This window comes from Acanthopagrus latus, chromosome 4, assembly GCF_904848185.1.
Source record: "Acanthopagrus latus isolate v.2019 chromosome 4, fAcaLat1.1, whole genome shotgun sequence".
Classification (NCBI taxonomy): domain Eukaryota; kingdom Metazoa; phylum Chordata; class Actinopteri; order Spariformes; family Sparidae; genus Acanthopagrus; species Acanthopagrus latus.
The window spans coordinates 6,492,432-6,513,360 of record NC_051042.1 but is presented as its reverse complement, the minus strand read 5'-3'; the positions used below and the strand labels follow the sequence as shown (position 1 = coordinate 6,513,360).

General features: G+C 40.8%; 2 protein-coding genes and 1 long non-coding RNA gene across 6 annotated transcripts in view; 1 reads left to right on the top strand and 2 right to left on the bottom strand.

Moving 5' to 3' along the window:
• Window positions 1-2,273: 2,273 nt before the first annotated feature.
• Window positions 2,274-6,039, bottom strand: LOC119018570 (40S ribosomal protein S17-like). The gene is made up of 5 exons (XM_037096349.1): window positions 5,892-6,039; window positions 4,695-4,846; window positions 2,889-2,994; window positions 2,684-2,749; window positions 2,274-2,398 (listed from the first exon to the last, which is right to left on the bottom strand). The coding sequence occupies exons 1-5, from the start codon at window positions 5,892-5,894 to the stop codon at window positions 2,321-2,323; spliced, it is 405 nt and encodes a 134-aa protein (XP_036952244.1). The 5' UTR covers window positions 5,895-6,039; the 3' UTR covers window positions 2,274-2,320.
• On the top strand, window positions 4,864-6,843 carry LOC119018571. Its single transcript, XR_005074787.1, has 2 exons — window positions 4,864-5,446; window positions 5,800-6,843. It is a non-coding gene; the product is annotated as an uncharacterized LOC119018571 (long non-coding RNA).
• The window catches only part of csnk1g1 (casein kinase 1, gamma 1), a 43,691-nt gene continuing 29,434 nt past the window's right edge, over window positions 6,673-20,929 (bottom strand). For 2 of the 4 annotated variants that reach the window (XM_037096344.1, XM_037096346.1), the window contains 3 exons: window positions 18,604-18,710; window positions 11,797-11,820; window positions 6,673-10,900 (listed from right to left, as the gene is read on the bottom strand). In XM_037096344.1, the coding sequence (XP_036952239.1) occupies window positions 10,846-10,900; window positions 11,797-11,820; window positions 18,604-18,710 (186 nt within the window). In that variant the 3' untranslated portion in view covers window positions 6,673-10,845. The remainder of the gene's footprint in view (window positions 10,901-11,796; window positions 11,821-18,603; window positions 18,711-20,929) is intronic. The other 2 variants (XM_037096345.1, XM_037096347.1) reach the window with 1 other exon arrangement.

Sequence of the window (20,929 nt, the reverse complement as noted above, 5' to 3'; positions counted from 1 at the left end):
CGGAGCGGCGCTAAAGTTTAGCTGCTTAGCAAGGACATGTGGTGCTGCTACGTTATCAATTAGTTTTTGAGTTTAGTCAACACGTGAGAACTCGACCGAGGCAGGGAGTCTCCTGTTGTGTGCAACATGTGTGAAATTACCATAGTCTGACAGAATCTACACACTATGAAGGGCAGTTTGATTTAATAGACCTGAAAATTACGCTGAAAGGGCAAAAAACCACAACATTTTAAATGCGAATAGAACAGCGGTCCAGATCATGCTCCTGTAAAACACCGCTGGTCAAATATTTAAACGATGTCTGCATTAGAGAACATGGTGTGGGGTGAGGCTGTAAATCTTTTTTTTTTTTTTTTTTTAGCACGTGTCAAGTAACGTGCCCTGTAACATGTTTCACAAATCGCGAATATTACTTGGCTACAGCTCGAAAAAACATTTCAGTCAAAAGATTTTTATTATTATTTTTGCTTTAATCCATCGGATTGATTCTAGCGCGATCAGTGATATTTTTATTGTTTCTCTTCTATAACTTCAGCAAACCACTTGTATTTCTTGAGTTTGTGGGATTGCAGCGTCTCAGGTCTTATTCGCAGTGCTCCTCTCTCACTCTGCTCACTCTTAAGTATGATTATGGCAGAATATAATAACCCTTTTGTGTATCTATTGAAGGAACATTAGTGTTCCTATTTAGACTACATGCAGATAAGTTATAGATTTAATTATCTTAAATATTTTCTTTGGCTAAAATCTTTGTCTTGTGTTTTATTAACGTGATCATCAGCTGATTAAAGGCAAAAGCTGATTAAAAGCTACAGTGCGGTTTGTGGCTTCAGGCGTGTAAGTTATGTCTTTGCTAGGATCTTTAACTTTTAATTTTATTTTCCATGTGGAATATTTGAGCTCCTTTCTTGCTTAGCTGTTTTCAGCCCACGGATGGATCAAATATCGTCTTGACATTCAGATCATGTTCATGAAGTTTAAAATCATCCGATGAAAGTGACCATTATGATTAAAACCAAGTCCAACCAACAGAGCAGCAACGCTCATGGTGAGCTCTGCTCAGTCATCGGGTGAAGCGCACAGGAAGAAGTCACTGTTTTCTTTACGACTGCATCATTTAATATCATTGGTCGCTACATGCTGCAGTGACAAAACTTTGGCAATAAACAGTTTTGAAATCGCCAACTCGCCCAAAATCCAGAACTCCTCCCGGTTCATGTCGTAGCTTTTCTCAAAATAAAATCACGTTGAAACTTTGAACTGGCTTTGAATATATGCTGAACATGTAACAGACTATAAAGACACTAAGCAACACGTGTTCATGTAAAAGGCGGCTGTTGAACGGTTACAGTCATTAAATCGGTTACAGGAAGTCTTTTCTTGTACCCAGATGGAGGCTCTGAGCAGAGTTACTGTTAGTTCTAGATGTGACAGAACTACAGAGTTATTCTCACTGTACAAGGATTATCTAAGTTTTGTGCAAATGTGCAGCAAAGAGCAACACTCACATCAACAAGAGGATTCAAATATGTTAAATGTTTGTTATTGTTTGTCATTTTTTGAATATTAGAAATATATGTTTTATATTCACAGGTAGATATTTGTACTGTTACCTGTTTTCACTGGGTTCTAGATATTTTCAAGTAATGTCTTGGTTTGTTTATTAGATTGTCATCTTGTTTTGAATTCCTTAGTTGAATCTAAAAATATTTCACAATTTCAAACTCTCAAGACAGATGTCTGACATCTGCAACAACAAACATCTTCTCAGTGAGCATGGCGCCGTAATCTCACCGTCACATGCAGCCACTAGATGATGAAATAAACGATCACACTTTTTAAATAATTCTGGTTATACTGTCATCCATAAACTGGTTTCAGGTTTGATTCTGCCAGATTTTTGAAAATGCATAATTATGTGTATTGAGCTGAGTCAGGTGATGTCATCTTGTTCTGTGTGTGTATGTTCATATCTGGTCATACTGTTATTAATCTAATTCAGTGAAAACATGCTGTCCAGTTTCTTCACGCTTTCTCAGATGTTCGGGACTGATTTCAACCCAGTCCAGTGAAAATGAGCAACTGTTGAGGTTTAAGAAACACAGTCTTAGAGAGGTTTAGCTCTGAGGGCCAAACTTAAAAAGTATTTAGACTACAGTTGTAGGACTTTTCCAGGTCCAATGAATTTAACAGAAGTTAAGAACATTACTTTCTTCAAGTCCATGGATGAACTGGGATGAATTGTTTTGAAATATGGATAAAGAAACGAAGGATGATCCTTAATAATCATTTCTCTTTATTAAGATGACTACACATGATTTTACAGTCCTCGTGGTGTCTTGAAGTTCATTCCAATAGTTGGCTGAGTGACTTGAAGATTGGAAAGGCCACCGAAGTCCTGCAGGAAGAAGACGTGGCATTAATGATTCAGGTTCATAAACAGGGATATTAATCAGACAGGGTTATTAAAGCTACTACTAAGAAAACCTGTTATTAACTTTGGTCAACATTTGCTTTTAAATGTGCTCAATAATGAAATATTTGGTCTGGAACTGGTTAAATGTGTGTCCATGAGAAACATCTACAGGTTCGGGCAGGGACTTTAATTACTGAGCAGCAAAAGTGAGGATCTTCTGGTTTAGAACAGAACTCATTAAAGATGCAGCTGATGTTTTACACTCACCAGCATCTTCAGCATTTCCTTAGTGTCTGGATCGACCTCGATGAGCTCCTGGTCCAGAGCAGATATCTGGAGGAAGAGATCAATAAACAACAAATCAGCTGCCTGACCTGCATCTTCTCTGTTTTAGAGCTTGAAAGCAGGTTACAAAAGATGTTTTATCTGATTAAACCAGCAACATGTCTCTGAGTTGAAGGAGTGAACAGACCTCTGGAACATAGTTGTCCCTCCTCTCTCTCTCCTCCTCCTGCAGCTTGATGGAGATTCCTCTGACCGGACCGCGCTGGATACGTTTCATCAGATGTGTCACATACCTGAGACAAACAGGAACATACGTTATCAACAGTAACACACTAGACATGTGTAACTTCAGTTTATTGACACTTGATGTAAAGTAAAAGATACAAGCTGGTTACACATTACTGAACACCAATCTTTCTCAGAAAAATGTAAATAACTGATTTTATTATTATCACTATTATTGTTGTTACTTTGGAAACTTGTGATGGACATTTCATTGAGTGAGTTCAGGGCTCCACACTATTCTTTCATCCATTATCATTTAAGTGCACCTCATGACACACGTCATGCTCATGACTGTCGACGAGAAAAAGAACGGAAATACATGAATTACTTCATTTAAATAACATGCAACAAGAATGTGTGATAAACCACTGACAATGTTTAGTTGTTCTTTACAGCACTGCAAATAATACTAAAAATCTACATATTCATTGGCTTGTCTTCATAATTACATTATTGACTTATTGATGTATGAACATGTATGAACAACAACAACTTTTGCTAACTTCAATATTGCCAGTTGTTTGCAGGGAGGTTTCTCTCCGTTGTAACTCATCAGCACATCATTATGCTATTATTATATCAGCAGCATAAAATGGTCTTAAAATGACAATAATATGGTTTGAATTATTTCTGGGGCCACATATCGTCCAACAGAAAGTACTTATTGTGACCAATCTAAATATTTAGCAACTGAAAACACTTTTTGTTTCATTTGGAATTTGAGGTTTTGTGCCACTGTTCCAAACTCAAAACAGAAAAATAATCATTAACGCATAATGAATAGCAAAGGAAAACTTTCCATTAGTAACCACAAACTGTTCAATGTAACACATCAAGTTATTTCTACAGTTCGAGCATAAATGTAGAGCAAAGAAAATCAATGAACTGGTAACAATGATCACTTTGTGGTGTGCCAGCCTGACTGAACTGGAGTGCTCGGTGTACAAGGTCTGCTGAGCATTCACACGACTGACCTCTAGCTGTCCAGACAGAACACGGTGTGGTAATAAAGTCTGCTCCACACAGAAGCTGGGAGCAACTGGATCTCTTTAATCAGAACACATAAATAACTGCAGAAGAACAAGAAGCCAGCACCTGTTTCCTCAGCACAAGCACCAATTAAATTCTCAGCAAAAGTCCTCCATTCCAAGAATAACCTCATTAAAGTGGGTGAAATTGTTAATTTAGAAGAACAGCTGCAGGATATTACAGCCGTCTGGTCTCTGGGGGAACATACTGCCTGCTGACTCACTCACTTCAACATCATATTCACAGACTTCCTCCTGACATCAAACCTGAAGGCTTGAGAACTACTGTCTCATTCTGACAGCTATACTTAAGATAATTTACTTTAAGGCCTCAGAACACAGAAAACACAGCGGCTTCACTGCTCATCTTCTGATTATTAACAACACCACACGCCTAATAGCTTTTAGAAAATGAGCACAAGCCTCTGTAACAAAGCAGGTTAACAAATCTACTTCAGAATGATCCATCAAGCTGCATGACTCCTCTGAGCCCGGTTTAATCCTGCTGCAGAACAACACGATCAGGTCACCATCAAATCTGAGGTCAACTGACAAAGGTGAACCAGCCTGGGACAAACAAACACAGTCACTTGTTCTGGACAAATCAATTAAAGTGATTGGACCATCTGTTGAGGCCGACAGCAGCGAATTACATGTTTCTGCAGTACAGTTCCACTTACCCTGCAATTTTGTTCCGCAGAGGCTTGCTGGGGATGATGGCGATCTCCTCGCACACCCTCTTGTTGGTGTGGAAGTCACTGCCCAGACGGGTGTAGTACTTCTCGATGATGACCCTGGCGGCCTTTTTGATGGTCTTGGTCCTGACTCGCCCCTGAGGAGCAACCAAACAGAGAGACAGTTGAAAAACATGGAGACACAACTACTAACAGGGGGAATCACATGGAGCACTTGATGTTTTGATTGCATTTTCGGTGGTCAAATTGAAAACATTCTCATCTTTGGTAGTATCTGACAACTCATTCAGTGAATATATGTCACTAGTTCATTGTTGAATGTGTCAGAAGACCTTCCAGAGACAAGAGGAAGAGGGAGGGAATCTGCCACTAAAGGACAAATCACTGCATTCCGTTCTAATAAAATCCAGGTAGAACAGTAGAAAGCCTCTGCATTGAGCCTTCCGCACAACCTAGCTGCCTTTTTGCATGAAGTACTATAAATCATGAGCCGGTTATTAATCCTGCAAGTTTCCTCACACTGTCCCCAACACATAACATCACTAGTTCCAATGCAGAGGGCAATTAACAGCTCAGGCTGCCTGCAGGGTTCAACTGACATCCAGCAGCTTCAAATCTACCTGATGTGACCTGGAGCGCAGATCGATCACTGAGTCAAGACAAACGAAAACACACTACAGGAACTGCTCAGTTATCATTACACCGATATGACCCACTTCAAGCCCTCTGCCAATGAGGTAAGAGAAAATGTTGCTTAAAACCAATCTCTTATTTTGTAGTCTAATCTCTAGTCTGTTATTCTAAGAGCTGTGATCATATCAAACACTAGCCCGCCTCAGCCACGACCTCTTTACTCTATAAGTCAAGGAAACAAAGTCATGTAGAAAATCATAACTTCACATAAACAGCACTGTGACAGAATCAGTACAAGTGTTTCTATTTGTGTCCGGTGACGCGCAGCCGGTGTTTGAAACGTTTGGTGTCCGGTTAGCTTCAAACACAGGAACATGAATCCTGTTTACATTTATTTCACTTTATCAATGTTCATCCAAATTTCGCGTTCAGACATCTTTGTTCCGTGTGTGTGCAGACTGACGTTCTTAGCCGCTCGGCGGGCGGACAAACAGTGAGGATTGAAGAGGATTGTGACCGGTGCGAAGCAGTGATCGGCTCTGTACCCACCATGTTGACTCGGACCGGTTGGAAGAGAGGCACCGGAAGTTCAGACAGGAAGTTTACAGCTGACGGCCGCCGCTGTCACAGCGCCTTGCCCCACAGCGACCACTAGCGGCGAGAGGTGAGAGGTGAAAGAAAACAAGGCATCCTTTATATTATTGAGGTTTAAAAGATGAATATTTGATATGTTTGTGTGTTATATTATGTTCTGTTATTTGTGTTTCTGTTATATGTATTTTGTTTTCCATATATTTTTCACCTGTCTTTATGTTTTGCTCTGACTTGTAATCTTAACAATCTGGTATTTTTTATAATCCGTGTAGTTGTCATAATCTCTACTCACACTCACCCTGTGCTACACTTTGCATTCGAGAAATAAAACACTATGGCCTTCTTTGTTTTTGTAGTTTTGACTTTTAAGTACACTGAGTTCACACGTGGCTGTCTGGTACGTGCATTTATATATTTATTTATATTTCAACAGGTACTTTTGTATGTTACCTGAGACGAGCGATATTCTTTAAATTTAGACATTTTCCAGAGTAAATTGCTGTTTTTGTCGTGAAAGATTTACTAAATGATTCGCTGTCTATGTTCATGTTAATGGTCCTGATGGTATGTTATGTTGTTCTCATCCATGAACTCAACAGCTACTGCCGCTGGTTTTGAACGTGATGCAATAAATTTACTCTGACACTAAGGTAAATAAACTTGATCCATCATGTACATGTTTGCAAGTCTGAATCTAAATGATTAGTACAAAATCATCTGACAGAAGACATTCCCACAAGGTGGAGAGATCTTTTATTTTACATAAAAAAGGGTGCAAACTGGAGTTTCCCTTTAGGTGTGGAGGGAATAAAAAGTGATTTTATAAGGTTCATGTGTGAAACATTGTATTCATATGAATCCAAGGAGGAAAAAGAAAAAAAAAACAGGCATCTCAGATAAAAAAGGACCTTTTACCTTTCTGTAAATTAAAAATCTGAAACCATAAAAGAAATGTGGGTCCTTCATTCTGAAGCCCTTGACTAACTCATTCAAATACATTTCTGAAGTGACATTCATATTTCAACACAATAATATTTATTTACAGTCTTAAGATTTCTCTTAATCATAGCTCTGAAAAAAAGAAAACAATGCTGAGGGGAGGATAAACTCTGGAGCTGTACAATCTGATTTTCCACAGTCTGAGAGGGAAACAAAAAAATAATCAAAGAATACATATTTTATATGGAATCCCAACAGAAAGAACAAAGAGTATAATTGTGAACTCTGTACAATTTACAATTTTCAAATAATCATCACAATATTGCAGTAAATTTCACCCTACACCTCTCCCTCAAAGGAAAATATACAGTAAATCCAAGACAATTCTACAGTACAGCAACAAGGAAAAAGTGCCAGAGAACCCAAAAAAGACCGAAGCCGTTCATTCACACATTAACTGTCCTTTGCTTTGATTTACACAGCTTTGACACACAGGAATGTGAGTTACACACAACCAAAGCCATTAACACAAGTCTGACTGAAGTGAAGTTTATTAGAAATAATGGGAACTGAAGTGGAATGTGCTGTGAGAAGACGTGAGGAGGGATTTTATTTTTACACGAGGACTGGAAGCCATAACGTCTCACTGACCCAACAGTACGTGAGCCCTACAGATGAGAAAAATCACTGGAGTCAGACGGCTCGCTGTCATTTCCAGATAAGCCATGCAGATACAAAGCACACAGAGTACTCCTATATGGCTCTGTATGTGGCCCAGAGAGTAAAGTAAATACATTAGATTAATACATCTATATCTACCATTTCAGCAATGAGCTAAAAAGCCGGGCGACTGACAGTGTGAGGAAGAAGTCGATGTTGCAAAGATGACAACTAACTCTGAAACAATCTCAGTCAATAAAAGTGGTGTTGGTTTCTCATACAAGAAAGAAACTGACTCAGAAGACTTTGTTCCTTCTTCCTGATGCTCTCGAACCTCTCCAACAATGCTTCCTGGTACTGAACTGAGCTGCGATTTTTCAAAAGTGACAGTGGACATGGCGAGAACATTAGGTGGAATGGTCAAAAAAAAAAACATTCAACTTCATATTTTCCTGGCACAGGCAAAAAGGCATGGGCTAGTAGTAGTCTCAGGAATGGCACTCGGGGAATTCATGGGGAACACTGAAGGCTATATAGTCTGGATATCCATCTCACTACACAGAAATACTTTCAACTGTTCTCAGGTAGCTGGAACGAAACCATCCAGGTGCCTGCTGATGCTTCGTAGGGAGAATCACAGGCAGCAGATGAAGGTGGTTTTCTTTTGTTCTTCACCAACACAGGATCAAAATACATCATGATGAATGTTTCACTGAGACAAAATAAGTGATTTTAACCTCCAAACCAACATCTAACTGCACGTCACACCAGCTAGCACAGAGTCCATAGGTGAGTCTGACGAGAGTCACCTGTCCAACACACTCAAGAGGCACTAAGACATCTCAAACAAATGAATACCTGTCATTCAAATAGCCTGTTTTCCCCCCATTCCCCTTAAATCCTATGCGTGGAATTACTACGATAATAATGACTGGGAAAATAAACAAAAAGCAAAACAGAAAAGGTCCCGTAGATTTTCATATTCAAGTACTTTCATTAACACAATAACTTAGACCCCAGAGTAACTGACATATCAGGGGGTGAGAAGGAACCAAAAGCTATACAGTGTAAATACACGCAACAAGCAGGTTTACATACTGATTCATCGAGATAGTTTGGAACATCTACAACATTTCTAAAGATGACAGAGCAGGTCCACAAAACTCCGAATCTAACACTCCACTGAGAGCTGATTCATCCAGGACTTGCGTGCGCGTGCGTGTGCGCAGAGAGGAAAGGGGAAGTGTCATGGCACAAAAAAAAGGAGTAGGTGGGGATAAAAATCAATTTAAAGTGTATTCCCTGCACCCTATAGGGAAGAGGCCTAGCGTACGAGGCAGCTACAATTAAAGTAATAAGCACGTTTAAAGTACAGTATTAAGAAGGCAGGGTCTCGTCAGGGAGAGCCGGGGTCAACAAATGTAGTGCAGTCATGGTCTCAAGCTTTTTTTTGTTACCCTCTCTTTCCCCATAAAACCATGGCTATTTGGAATGGGAAATTAAAAAACAAAAACTGCATTAAAAAAAATTCACATTAGCAAGAATATAAAATAAAAAAATAAAACACCTATGTACGATTTCACTCTATGTTCGGAGGATAGGCAAGGTGACATATCGAGGATATTGTTTCAAGGCAGTCCTCCATGACACGACATTAAAAACAAAATGGTTATGGACACGTTCACTTATCTGCCCGTTAAGGTTTCCTCTCCATCTTGAACATAAAACATTGCTTTGCAGCACAGGGGTCTTCAGACTGGACACGCAGGGACGCCGTAACACCTTTACACATTACTACACCAAACCTTCCATTTGGCATTGCTCTCTTGCGAATACATCAGCGTTACAAGGGAAGTCATTAACTGCTAGCTGGGAACAGTCCGCAACTTTGGGCTTTTATTATACAGGTGACCCCAAAGATTGCGCTGCGAATCTCACAACCATCATTCTGCCAACTTCCATCTGGTGATGTGGCGTGGTGGTCGACTGGTCGGTCGGGGGGGGGTTAAGGCATTGGACAGTAGCTTTGAGAGGCTGTGATTCAATCTCCAAAGCGCATCAGCCAGTTTCTCTTGTCACTCCAAAGCAACATCCCCCAGTGTGTACTGGTGCAGACTCCATTATTAACCATCACATCATTAAAATAATTTAAGAGCCTCCCACCTCATAATCCACTTAGTTTTGGTCTCACTTTTTTTTCCTTTTCTAAACATTGGTCTCAACTCCTTAACTGCAATTTCCTTCCCATGCGCATGACAGATAATATAAATGCTCCAAAGTCATTTACTCTTCTGTCCATACATTCAGTGTGTATGTTTGAGAATTAGTAAGAAAACTGGTGGCAACCAAGAGATAAATAGCATAAATAGCATTTTTTTCCCAGCCCCATCTAAAAGTGTCAGGTTGCCGTTCATGATCGTAAAGCCAACAGGAGCAAAACACTGCATGAGTCAGCAGAGACTGTAGTGTGTTTGACAGCAGCGTGGTTAAGTGGGAGTGCTTTAACCAAGCAGCATGAGCAGAAGTCATCCTCAGAGAACACAGTGCAGGAGGCGTCTCTGGTCTTTCTCTCAGGCCCCGGTCCCAGTGCCAGGCTCCACCTCTTTTTGGAGGGAAAAAAGTGCAGGGGCCAGAATGGCAGACTGATGCTCTTTGTGTGCCTGTACGTGAAGATAGGCAGTGACACTGTTGGCTCCTTGTGTGTTTAAGCTTACATTCAGTCCCACGCCAGGAAAGACCAAAGTGTCTCAATGAGTTAGCAATCTAACCAGGGGGCGAACCATTTGAACTGGGACTTGACGGAAGGGAAATGACTACATGATTGTGAGTCAAACTATAAAAATCATAGTATGGGACAGTTTGAAGGTGGCAAGCCTGCACAGGGAAGATCTGGGTCTTCCTTTGCAATACCACAGGAGAGAAACTGTAGAAAAAAATGTGCCAAAAAGAGGAGAGGAAAACATGAATGCTGGGTGTCTTGGGATGGGGAAAAACAAAAACAAGGTTATCCTCTGCACAATTCCAACAAAAAGGTTCCCCGTTTGGACAACTGGCCTGCATAACAGTCCCACAGATCTCAGAAGAAGGGGGAAAAAATGACAAAAAGAAAAACTTAAAAAAAGGACTCCCATCAAAAGACACAAGCGTCTTGTACATCTCAACAAACCATTTTTAACGGGTCCCTCCAGAGGACATTTCAATCAAGATCGTTGTTGTCTCCCTCTTTTACTCTGAATGGAACCTTATTGATTTCTGAAATCACAATCAACTGAGCCGGACACTTGGAGCGTTTCAAGCCGGTGGTGGATGATCATTTGTGCCTCGGCGTGTTCTTCTTCCGTTTTCGCTTGAAGAAGCAGCAGCACCTGCAGACAGAGACGGACATTAAACCGACATGCAGATGAGAACAAAGGCTTCAGATGAAGCAAAAAGAAAGAACAAAACATGAGTGGACTGCTTCAATTAGTGTGTTAAATAAAACTACTTGATTCTTCCAAATCTGGACATCTTTTAGGGATTGTAATGATGAGAACTGCAGAACTGCAGCTGGCAAAAGGTTTGATTAGTAAAACATTAGCATCAAGGACGAGATGGATGTGTTCCCATCCACCAGGTGTTTGCATGCTTATTCATCTCCGACCGTTTTTAAGGAGAGACAACAGCAGAGAAGTACAAACTGCTGCAGTGACTCTGAAGGAAGGTTTGCTCCGATGCAAAAAATGGGGCAGTGCACACAAAGAGCACAAGACACAGTGAGCCTGAACGGTCAATAAAAACATACAGAGACAAGAAAAAAGCTGTGGATCAAGACATAGGACAGTGACTGGGTGCTCTTAGATTAATTCATTAATAATGAATGATGGTGCACCATGCAACAAGAGTTTAAAGACCTTTAATCTGAAGCCAAATGTGCTGCTAACCGGAGTGAAATCACAGGGGTCATTAGGACGACATCAAGAAGGAGTTTGTTAGCTCATATCAAAGTTTATTTTTCTGCCCTGATGAGACATTTTCAAATTTCAAGTTAGCATGGTTTACAGTATTCTCTACTCATCCGTCACTGATCAACATCGGGCAGCAGTGGGAGAAGAAACTTGGTAGCTTGGCAGTACACATAGTAGACAGTGTTCTCAGGGGTTTACTGTACAGTTGCACCAGTGAGAGTCTGGGTCAAATTTGTAAATAACTCCACTGGGCCCAGCCTAGGCTGGTCCACTCCCTGTCCCATGAGTCTGATGTGGACTAGCAGAGAGGGACTCACCACAGGTTGAGCATTTTCACGCAGCTACAGAAGAAGAGAGAGGAAAGAGTGTAAAAGAGAAAAGTAAGATAGATTAATACAGCAAGACCAAGATGATGGGACTGGGCACATGCACACACACATGCACACAGACACACCGTCAGGACACAGGTGGACACAGAGAGGGACGTTCGAGAGGTTAAAGGAGAAAAAGATTACAGAGATTAACATTTACTCTGCAGACAGTTCTTCCTGAGATCATTCCTCGTCTCACAAGAAGAAGTTGTGTGATGTGAGATACAGTTGCACTACAAGTCTGCATTTAATGCCCTTTTGAAAAAATGCACCTTCCCAAGAAAAAAAATCAATTGCTCGTGATTCAACTGTCTAATTTGTTGTCTTGATATCAGACACTGAAAGCTCGTCCTCTCTAAGTTGTTCTTTTAAAACTGTTACTAAATCTGGCTGCACCACTAAACACTGAAGTCCCACTCTAATGTATATTGCTTCTACTTCATAAAAGTCCCTTCATGAGCCACACTGTCTGCTAAATCATATTTGACAAATACTTTATTTTGTGCTCAAATTTTTAAGCTGTTGCTAAAATGGAACAAAGACACATTGACTACAGTAGGATGTGGGAGTCATGCGACAAGAGTTGTAAGAGTAGCGTGGCTCCTTTAAGAAGAGTGTGTGCAATGTGTAGTGTTTGTGTGATGGGGCTGGGCTTGGGGCTAACAGCTGTTAGCATCTGGAGAGACTGTACAGTACAGTTTGTCCATGAATTAACTCTGCAGCTCCTCAACACACAAGGAGAACTTCTGTTTGAGTGACAGCTATCACTATCCCTGCTAATATTCATGCTAGTGCTTATCCATGCTAATATCGCAGTTATCACTGATCCATGCTAATGTCGCTGTTATCTCTGATCCCTGCTTGTGGTGTTGATCGCACAAGAACAGCAGTGTGGTTGTGATGGTAACTGGTTACTTAGGATTATCACCACACCCCATCTGTTTGAGACAGAACATTCAACAGGAACAAAAACTGACTTGAGAGGGACTTTAACATCTGATCACGTAAAACCTTTAGAAATGTGTAACTCTGCTTTTGATTGAACAGTGCTTCAAATGTCACTCAGCAGCTGTCACTCATGTAATCAGGAAGTCACTGTAGCATCACAAGTTGTAACAAAACTGACACACACATTTTCAGGAGGCATAACTGTGAAACTAATTTAGTTTCTAAACTTTTTCTGAAATTTATTTAAATGTAATATAAATTTGTCCAGGTTTTCCAGTTTAGACAGTCACTATGTAACAGCTGTACTTTAAATATTTTGTTACAATTAATCTGTATGTAAGAACTAGATTATATGGTTCGCATGGTCCATTTCATTTAGTGACAGTCTTGGAGGCTGTCCTGGCAAACTCAGCAGACACCTGGACAATACAGGAGCTGATTAAGCTCACCTGGCCCGGGGCTATAAAAGCTGGCCCATGTGTTTACTCCGTCTTCCTTCAGCTGGCATCCATCCTGCATCTCCTCTTTTAGGCTCCGTAACACAACTTCAGCATTTAAACTCCATATCCATGCATTGCATGCATTGTTGACATTACTGCCATGCATCACTGTTCAATTGTGCAAACTTTAGTAATTAACCCTTGTTTGTCTCATCTCTTGGGTGGACGCCTCATATTCCCAAATCTCCATTAAGTAAACAAACATGTTAAGTAGATTAATGTGGTACAAACATGAGAATGTTGTCAACAATCTAAAACACTGTAGTGACCTACTTGCTGGTACACCATAAAAAATCCACAGTAGTTTATCCTGATCCTGCACAAATGAGATTTTTTTTTTTTATTTTTATTGTTAACAGTCCGAAGAAAAATTCAGACCATTAATGTGAATAAAAGATAAAATAATATGATATTAATTCACCATGGAAACCTGTTATTACCTCAAAAGGAAACATAATTTAGTTGCATCAGACATCTCTCTATAAAAGCAGGGAATCTCTGTCTGTGTATGTGTGCCTCAAATATCTCTGCAGATCAGGAACAGACTGATTTGACAGTTTCAACATGGCTGCTGCGTGGTTCAAGGGCGTGCAACATCGCATTTGTTTGGACTACAATGATACCGTTAATAAATCATTTCATAAATGCTTTATGAATTTCGTTATTTCGCATTATCAACCATAGCCACATGCGCACCAGAGCCAATCACTGCAGAGCTCACTTCCACGACATACCTTAAGAAACAAGCGGATTTATACCTGCAGTGGCGCGAGCTGGACTGGGATTTGCCAGCAGATCGGTCCCGTTCTGTGCGTCTAAACTGACTGTTGTGGATCAGTGAGACTAGACGAGTCCAAACCGAGTCTATTCTGGTCTGAGGAGATCCGGATACGCGAGGACAAAGTGGAATTCAAATCTGTGGATGTTTGTGTGTAGCTAGCTGCTAGACCACCCCCACACGGCCCACCTCCCGAGTCGACGGACCGGACGCACTGGCACGTCCAAAACTGAACTTAGGGTAAATAATGTCAGCCACACTTTTTCGCGAACATTGCCATCACGTTTGCTTTGTGTCTGGTGCAGGAAGAGATGGTAAAAACGGGCTTTTGTCACGAAAGTGTCCACAAGTAGCAAATTTGGCTGCTGAGGAACAGGGGAAGTTGTGTGAGGGACGCTGGCAGTGATTAAGACAGCGACAGAGATGGCGAGTTTTGAGAGTTGAGAGATTTGTGACATATAGCGTGATTGGAGTGTATATTTAGTATGTTATATAGTGTTTAGTGTGTTTAGTGTGTAGCATAGTCGTTTTTTTGTGTTGTGAGTCGAAACAAGGAGGAGACTGCTGAATGTGGAACAGGCAGGAATGAGCTGAGGAGCCCTGAGCCCGAGGCATTGCCTGCATTTAAATGTAAACAGTTAGATATAACTGTACATTTCAAAAAAATTTGCACAAATTTAGCAAACAACAATTTATATTTGCATTGTAACTAATGCAATTGGTTCATTAAACTTTTTTTTCACAGTAAAAAATCTAACGTTTTCCTACTCTGATTTTATATTATTTGGGGATTTTAGGTCCATAGTGTTAATATAGTATGTCAAAAAGAAAAAATAACTGTACAGTCACACATGTGAGGTTGTGCTGAAAACAATGACACCAAACAAGGCAAGGTAAATAGTTTTTAAGGTGAAACATAATGGTATAATCAAAAGTAGTCAAAAACAGCCAATTATATCCCTGATGTCCCACCTTCGAACACAACCTCATTTGGCCATCCATGAAAAAGCTACTTAACCTCCCTCTTTTCTATAGGAATACATGCTTCTTACGGGCAATTCATTAGTGTTCTTAAATCCAACATTAACTTGTCTGACGAGGTATCAAAGAGTCTGGCAGTAAACGCACCAATCATCATATCAAACAACAGTGTGAATGGACACAACAGGAGGAAGCCTGTCATCTGCACAGAAATAGAAACCAGAGCAGATTAAAGTGAATCAACCTCCGGGAGACTCAGGACAAAATAATATTTTCAGTGACTTTGATTATACGGTGAATCCCTGTAATGTTGTTACCAGAACTCTAAAAGAGCTCATCTGAAGCTAAATACACTCCAACATTTAGTGTAAAACCACATTATTTATTACAATGCTACACGATTTAGAGATTAAAGGCCCCCACACACCGCCCAGACATCCAACTCCCTTATCCGACCACTCCGTTGCCTCTTGTCTGACCCGTTCAGCAGAAAAGTTGCATTGAAACACACCGCTTTGACGTGCTGCATACTGCACAGAAGTGTGTACGTTCTGCGCTTGCGTGAGTTGCAATAAGCGGGTGGCGCTTGTGTTGTCAGTTGTAAACGAGAGGCTTATGCACGCGACTCTCTTTTCTTTCGATCAAAACTAAACATAACAACAGGGAATGACGGAACGGAGTCCATGGAAAACCAATACACACACAGTATTCTGACCCTCCACACATCGCGCTGATTCGTTAGCACACCGCCAATCAGAGAATTCAATGGCTCAGACGTCCGACGGCCCTCCTCCTCAGACTTCGCATGCTGAGTCTGAGCAGACAGCGTCCAAACGGCTCCTAAAGCTTCAAACGCAGCTAAACACACTAAACATATTTGTTTCCGACCTCATCCGAGTCTCTCCAAACGCTTCAGACGTCCAACGGTTGGGCCGGTGTGTTCCTGCCTTTAAGATACAGGAGAGAGATCGTTTTTTTGTTTCTGAATAACTTCCCCCTCATCTTCGATGGTCAGCTGGCTCAATGATCATGAATCTGGCATTAAAGCTCAATTTATCACCTATTCACTTTCATATGACTACATTTTTAAAAAATGACACATCGACTACAGCAGAATCTGCGAGTCATACGTCATCCTCCAAGCTTGGTTTATACCAGTTGTACGAGTAGCGTGGTTCCTTTAAGAAGAGGGCACTGTCTAGTGTTGGCCCTGAGCCCAGCCCCATCACACAAACAGCTGTTAACATCTGGAGAGACTGTACAGTACAGTTTGTCTATGAATCAACTCTGCAGCTCTTCAATACACAATAAGAACTTCTGTTTGAGTGACAGCTATCACAATCTCTGCGTCTACTCATGCGACTGCTTATCCATGCTAATATCAACGTTATCACTGATCCCTGCTAGTGTTGATCTCACAAGAATGGCAGTGTGGTTGCGATGGTAACTGGTTACTTAGGATTATTACCACATCCAATCTGTTTGAGACAGAATGTTAAACAGGAACAAAAACTGAGTGGAGGGGCACTTTAATGTCTGATCAAGTAAAACCTTTAGAAATGTGTAATATTTATTACATATTGTTAATTGAACACATGAACATCTGTTTGGAACAGTCAGTTAAATAAAATCATTAAATTAAAGAAACATCCCACTGTGTTGATTGTTTGTGTTCTTCTACGGTCAGTAATGTCAGAGAAAAAACTATTTACCTGCTCAAAGGTAAGTTATATTTATTCTATACATTAGTTAGTAGTCATTCAGATATAAGCACCAGCTGTACACTGCTTACAGTTACATGCCCACAGCCCCAACTGAGCTATTACTTCACATCCATTTTCATCATGAAGTGTTTTTCAGTGAGGCCAGTAAAGCCATTTTAACTGCACCATCTTCATTTTACACTGAAGCCACACAACAATGGCACTGTTGAGATCCTGCCTGTAAACAAAGGTGACTTGAGGCCAAATTAGGACAGTCTCCTCCTGCAGTCTTGCAATAAAATGATTGGTTCAACATCAGTAAGAGCGGTTGTGTTGGTGACACAAGACAAAGGTTTTGTGTAAGAGCAGCTCTCAGTGCATTTGTAGCTTGCAACTAAATCTGTGTTCAGGAGTTTAGTTCCACTCCAACATTTCTGTTCATCAAACAAAATTAATCCAATTTAATTTCCAGCAACCATAAATTCCAACTGCAAAGCGTTTATTTTCTCCCTTGATATATTACTTTTTGTCTCAGAAGTGCTCCACTCAGTTCTTCTCAGTCAGCTGAATAATGTGACATTCAGCTAGCAGCGCAGTTTTGCACAGTGGGCGTCAAGCCATGCATCACGCCATCATTCCACTACTGGGGCTGAAGATTTGAACCAATAGCTGTTTAGCTGCTGCTACCAGTTCTTTTATGTTCTGTTTGTGACACGGACAATCTGGTGTGATCTCAACTAGCTGCTAGCACGAGACACTGCAGGATTCTTCATTATAATCCTTACTGGTGCGATTATAGACTTCATAATCAGGTTGATCAACAGTGGAGGGTTTTTTTTTTCAGGCTATTAGAAAGTGAAGTGCCATCCTCCAGGGTTCTAACACACTTTTTAAAGTCAAGTCAATGATTTTCTAGATCCTTTTCAGACCTCTACAAATTAATGACCTAACATGTCCTAACATGTGATGAAGGACACCTGCCAGCATGTAAAGAACCCTCAGCACCTCAACCCCTTGTGTTTCTCAGAGTGACACAGAAGTGCTTCATGCTTACCATTGAGAAGTTGTGAGGGATTCAGAGGACGTTTCAGGTGTACTATGTGCAGGCATGAGTATAGCTCTACTAAAAACTGACCATGTGACATTTTGGTTTTCTGTGACAAATATAAAGAATTGACAAAAGAAACAACGCCTTCATGTGAAATTCTGATTGACACTTTGTTGTTGTTTACTACCACAAAGAAAAGATCACACAGAGCCAGACACCCGTTCACCAGCAACCATCTGTAGCTAGTGAACATACTGTAATCTAAATGTAACGTAGTCTCTCACTGTCTCATATTAAATTAATATAATACATGCTATTTAAGGAGTAGGCAGTTGTGCACTACATTTTTTCCCTGAATCTTAAATGCACCTATTGCAAATTTAGTAAGTATAGCAAATAAAAGACCATTAAAAACATTAATGACATTTAGTTTATTTTAATACTTCTGAAGGAGCCACAGAAACCCTGTCATACATAAGAGTCTGACTGTGCAGGCTACAGGTATGAGCAGCAGCGTGACAGAGAAGTTAATTTGCATCTGCATTTCTTTCTTTAAAACAGTCTTATTAACGGAACAGCAGAGAAACGGGCAGCAGAAAAGATCAAAAACCCACATAGTCAGGCAGAAGAGAAGAGCAGCAGTAGCAGGATGACAGCTGGAGGATGGGGACAGGGCTGTCACTATTCAACAGCATAGCAAAAATTGAGAGAGAGAAAGAGAGAGAGGTAGAGAGGAAAAGAGAGGAAGCGACAGATGGACATGAGGGAGTGGTGTGGCGGGTGTGTGTGACATACTTGGCCTCGTCGACCACTTCCACCTCTGCCTGAGCCGTGATCGGAGCGTTGGAATGAACTGCCAGCGGATCGTCTGCGTTCAGCTCCCCATTGGTCGAGCTGACCACCTGCGGCACAGACGGGTGTTACTTCAACAACAGTGAGAAACCGGTCCTGCTGCGATGGAGATTTCGAAACCCATTCACTTTGTTTGACTGCCTCCTCTTTGGAAACACACACCAAACAGCTTCAAAGAACAACAACACAGCATTACAGGCAACACCGGCAAACAACATGAATGTGCGTTTCTTGCTTGCATTTCATATCAGGTAGCCAACTGTCGGTGTATGTGTCTCTTTTCAGTACTGTCATAGTCTGTTAAAGTCATTTAGTGAAACCTGAATGTCCAAAATGGAACCAAAAGAAGGGTGGAGTTTTTGAACCCAAACAATTGTGTATGCTGAAATCAACAGACTGCAAGAGTTTCATTATTCTCCTAAAGATGTGGTTCTCACAGCTGACGGTAACCTTCAGCAGAGATGATGAACCATGGGTGTGTCAGTTTTGCTGCAGCTTCACTTCTAAATCACACAGCTAATTTCTTTGAAATAAGTAAAGTTAATATTTACAGCATGTTTAAAACATTCACCTCTGCAGGGAGCCAAAAGGAGCGCTGATCTATATAAATCAAAACAAATACATGGCTTCTTTAAAATTCACTTCCAGGCTGTACGCCAGTACAGAAGAGGAAAAAAATCACGTTGAGATCATTTTGACAGAAATACCGGTATGATTCACAATTAAAGAAAATGACCATTTAAGCATCATAATTTTCACTGTAATTTCTTTCTTTTTTAAAAAAAAAACCAAAAACATGATGTGACGTTTGTTGGAACTGAACCTAGAGAACAGTCTGTAGGGCCGTCATCCTTCCACTGCAGCAGGAGTTCATTATAATGCTGTTTTTTTTGTTTGTTTGTTTGTTTTTTTGCAGTTTTATGATTCTGATAAAATCTAGATTAAATTGCGCAGCCCTTGAGAAAACATACAACTTTCAAAAACTAGACAGACATGATGGACAATCAAACACACACAAAGAAAAAGACGTGGCTTTCCAAATACTGATGGTTGTTTCATTAACCTGTAGAAGAAATTCATTGTAATTATCGTGAGAATGTGTTCTGTGATCATAAATACATACAGTGTACAGTTTGCTAATCTTAGCCAATCTTAATGGCATTCACTTCCACTCATGTCGTAGAACACTCCCCAAGAGATGAAGCTGCTGGAAGCAACAAACACACGGCTGTTGTGATCACCAGTTTACACTAAATCTAAAGTTACTGCACATATATAACCCAGTCACTGTATGACAGAACTCTGTCTTGGAGGAAAAGTAGAGCAATTTAAAACATGAAGGTCATGTGACTGCTGGAGGTAAAGAAGCTTCAACAAGCCAACTGTCTTATGTGCTCACTGCCTTTAATAAGAAGTCTGACTGTTGACAGATTGTTGCTGTCTGTGTGGGTTCAACTCAGCAGTCCTTTTTAGATATTAAAGGCGGCACATTTGCTCCAAGATAAGGGCGGCAATGTGCCGGCCTGTCTTTCTAAAACTGAGGTGTAATATTCCTCCTTTTCCAAAAGCCGCCACTGAGGTAGGCGTAAACATGTGACATGACGTGAAGCTCCAAGATGGGCAGTGAACGGTGACAACGAATCTGGGGGTGCTACACCAACAAGTTAACACAACCAAACAGCTACAGAGACCGAGGAGACACTAGCATCTCCTGGATCTCAGCAGCTGTCCAGTTGCACATCTTGATGTCTGCGGATGAAGTGATGGACTGACTGCTGTGATCAGCGGTTTCTTGGTTTTAAAACTCCCCGGCTGTGGGTTGCACAACAGCGCAGGTCATTGACACCTCCACCCATCTTATGCAAGGGCCGGCACATTGACGCCTCGGATTTAGCAGGCAACACGGAAATAAGTGTACGCTCAGAGGTAGACCAAAACAGACCCCCAATTTGTCACCCTCTGTCTAAAATCGCGGACCTAGCCGCAAAAAGGACAGGCAAATTGGCAGCTTGCTGCCCTGTCTAAAAATGGCTAGTGTCAGAGTTTACAGAAAAAGAGATTTTCAACCTGGATGGAAGTGAATGGCATTTAGTAGAATGGCCAGATCTACGAATACCTGCACTGTACACACCTATGCAAACAGAGATTGTTACAGACAGAGACAATCTTGGGTAATGGCAAGTTGTCAAAATTACACCAGGATGTTCCTTTAAGCATAATGACCTTTTACATCTTAAGAGCATGCTGAGCCAGGTCACCCTGCCATGCA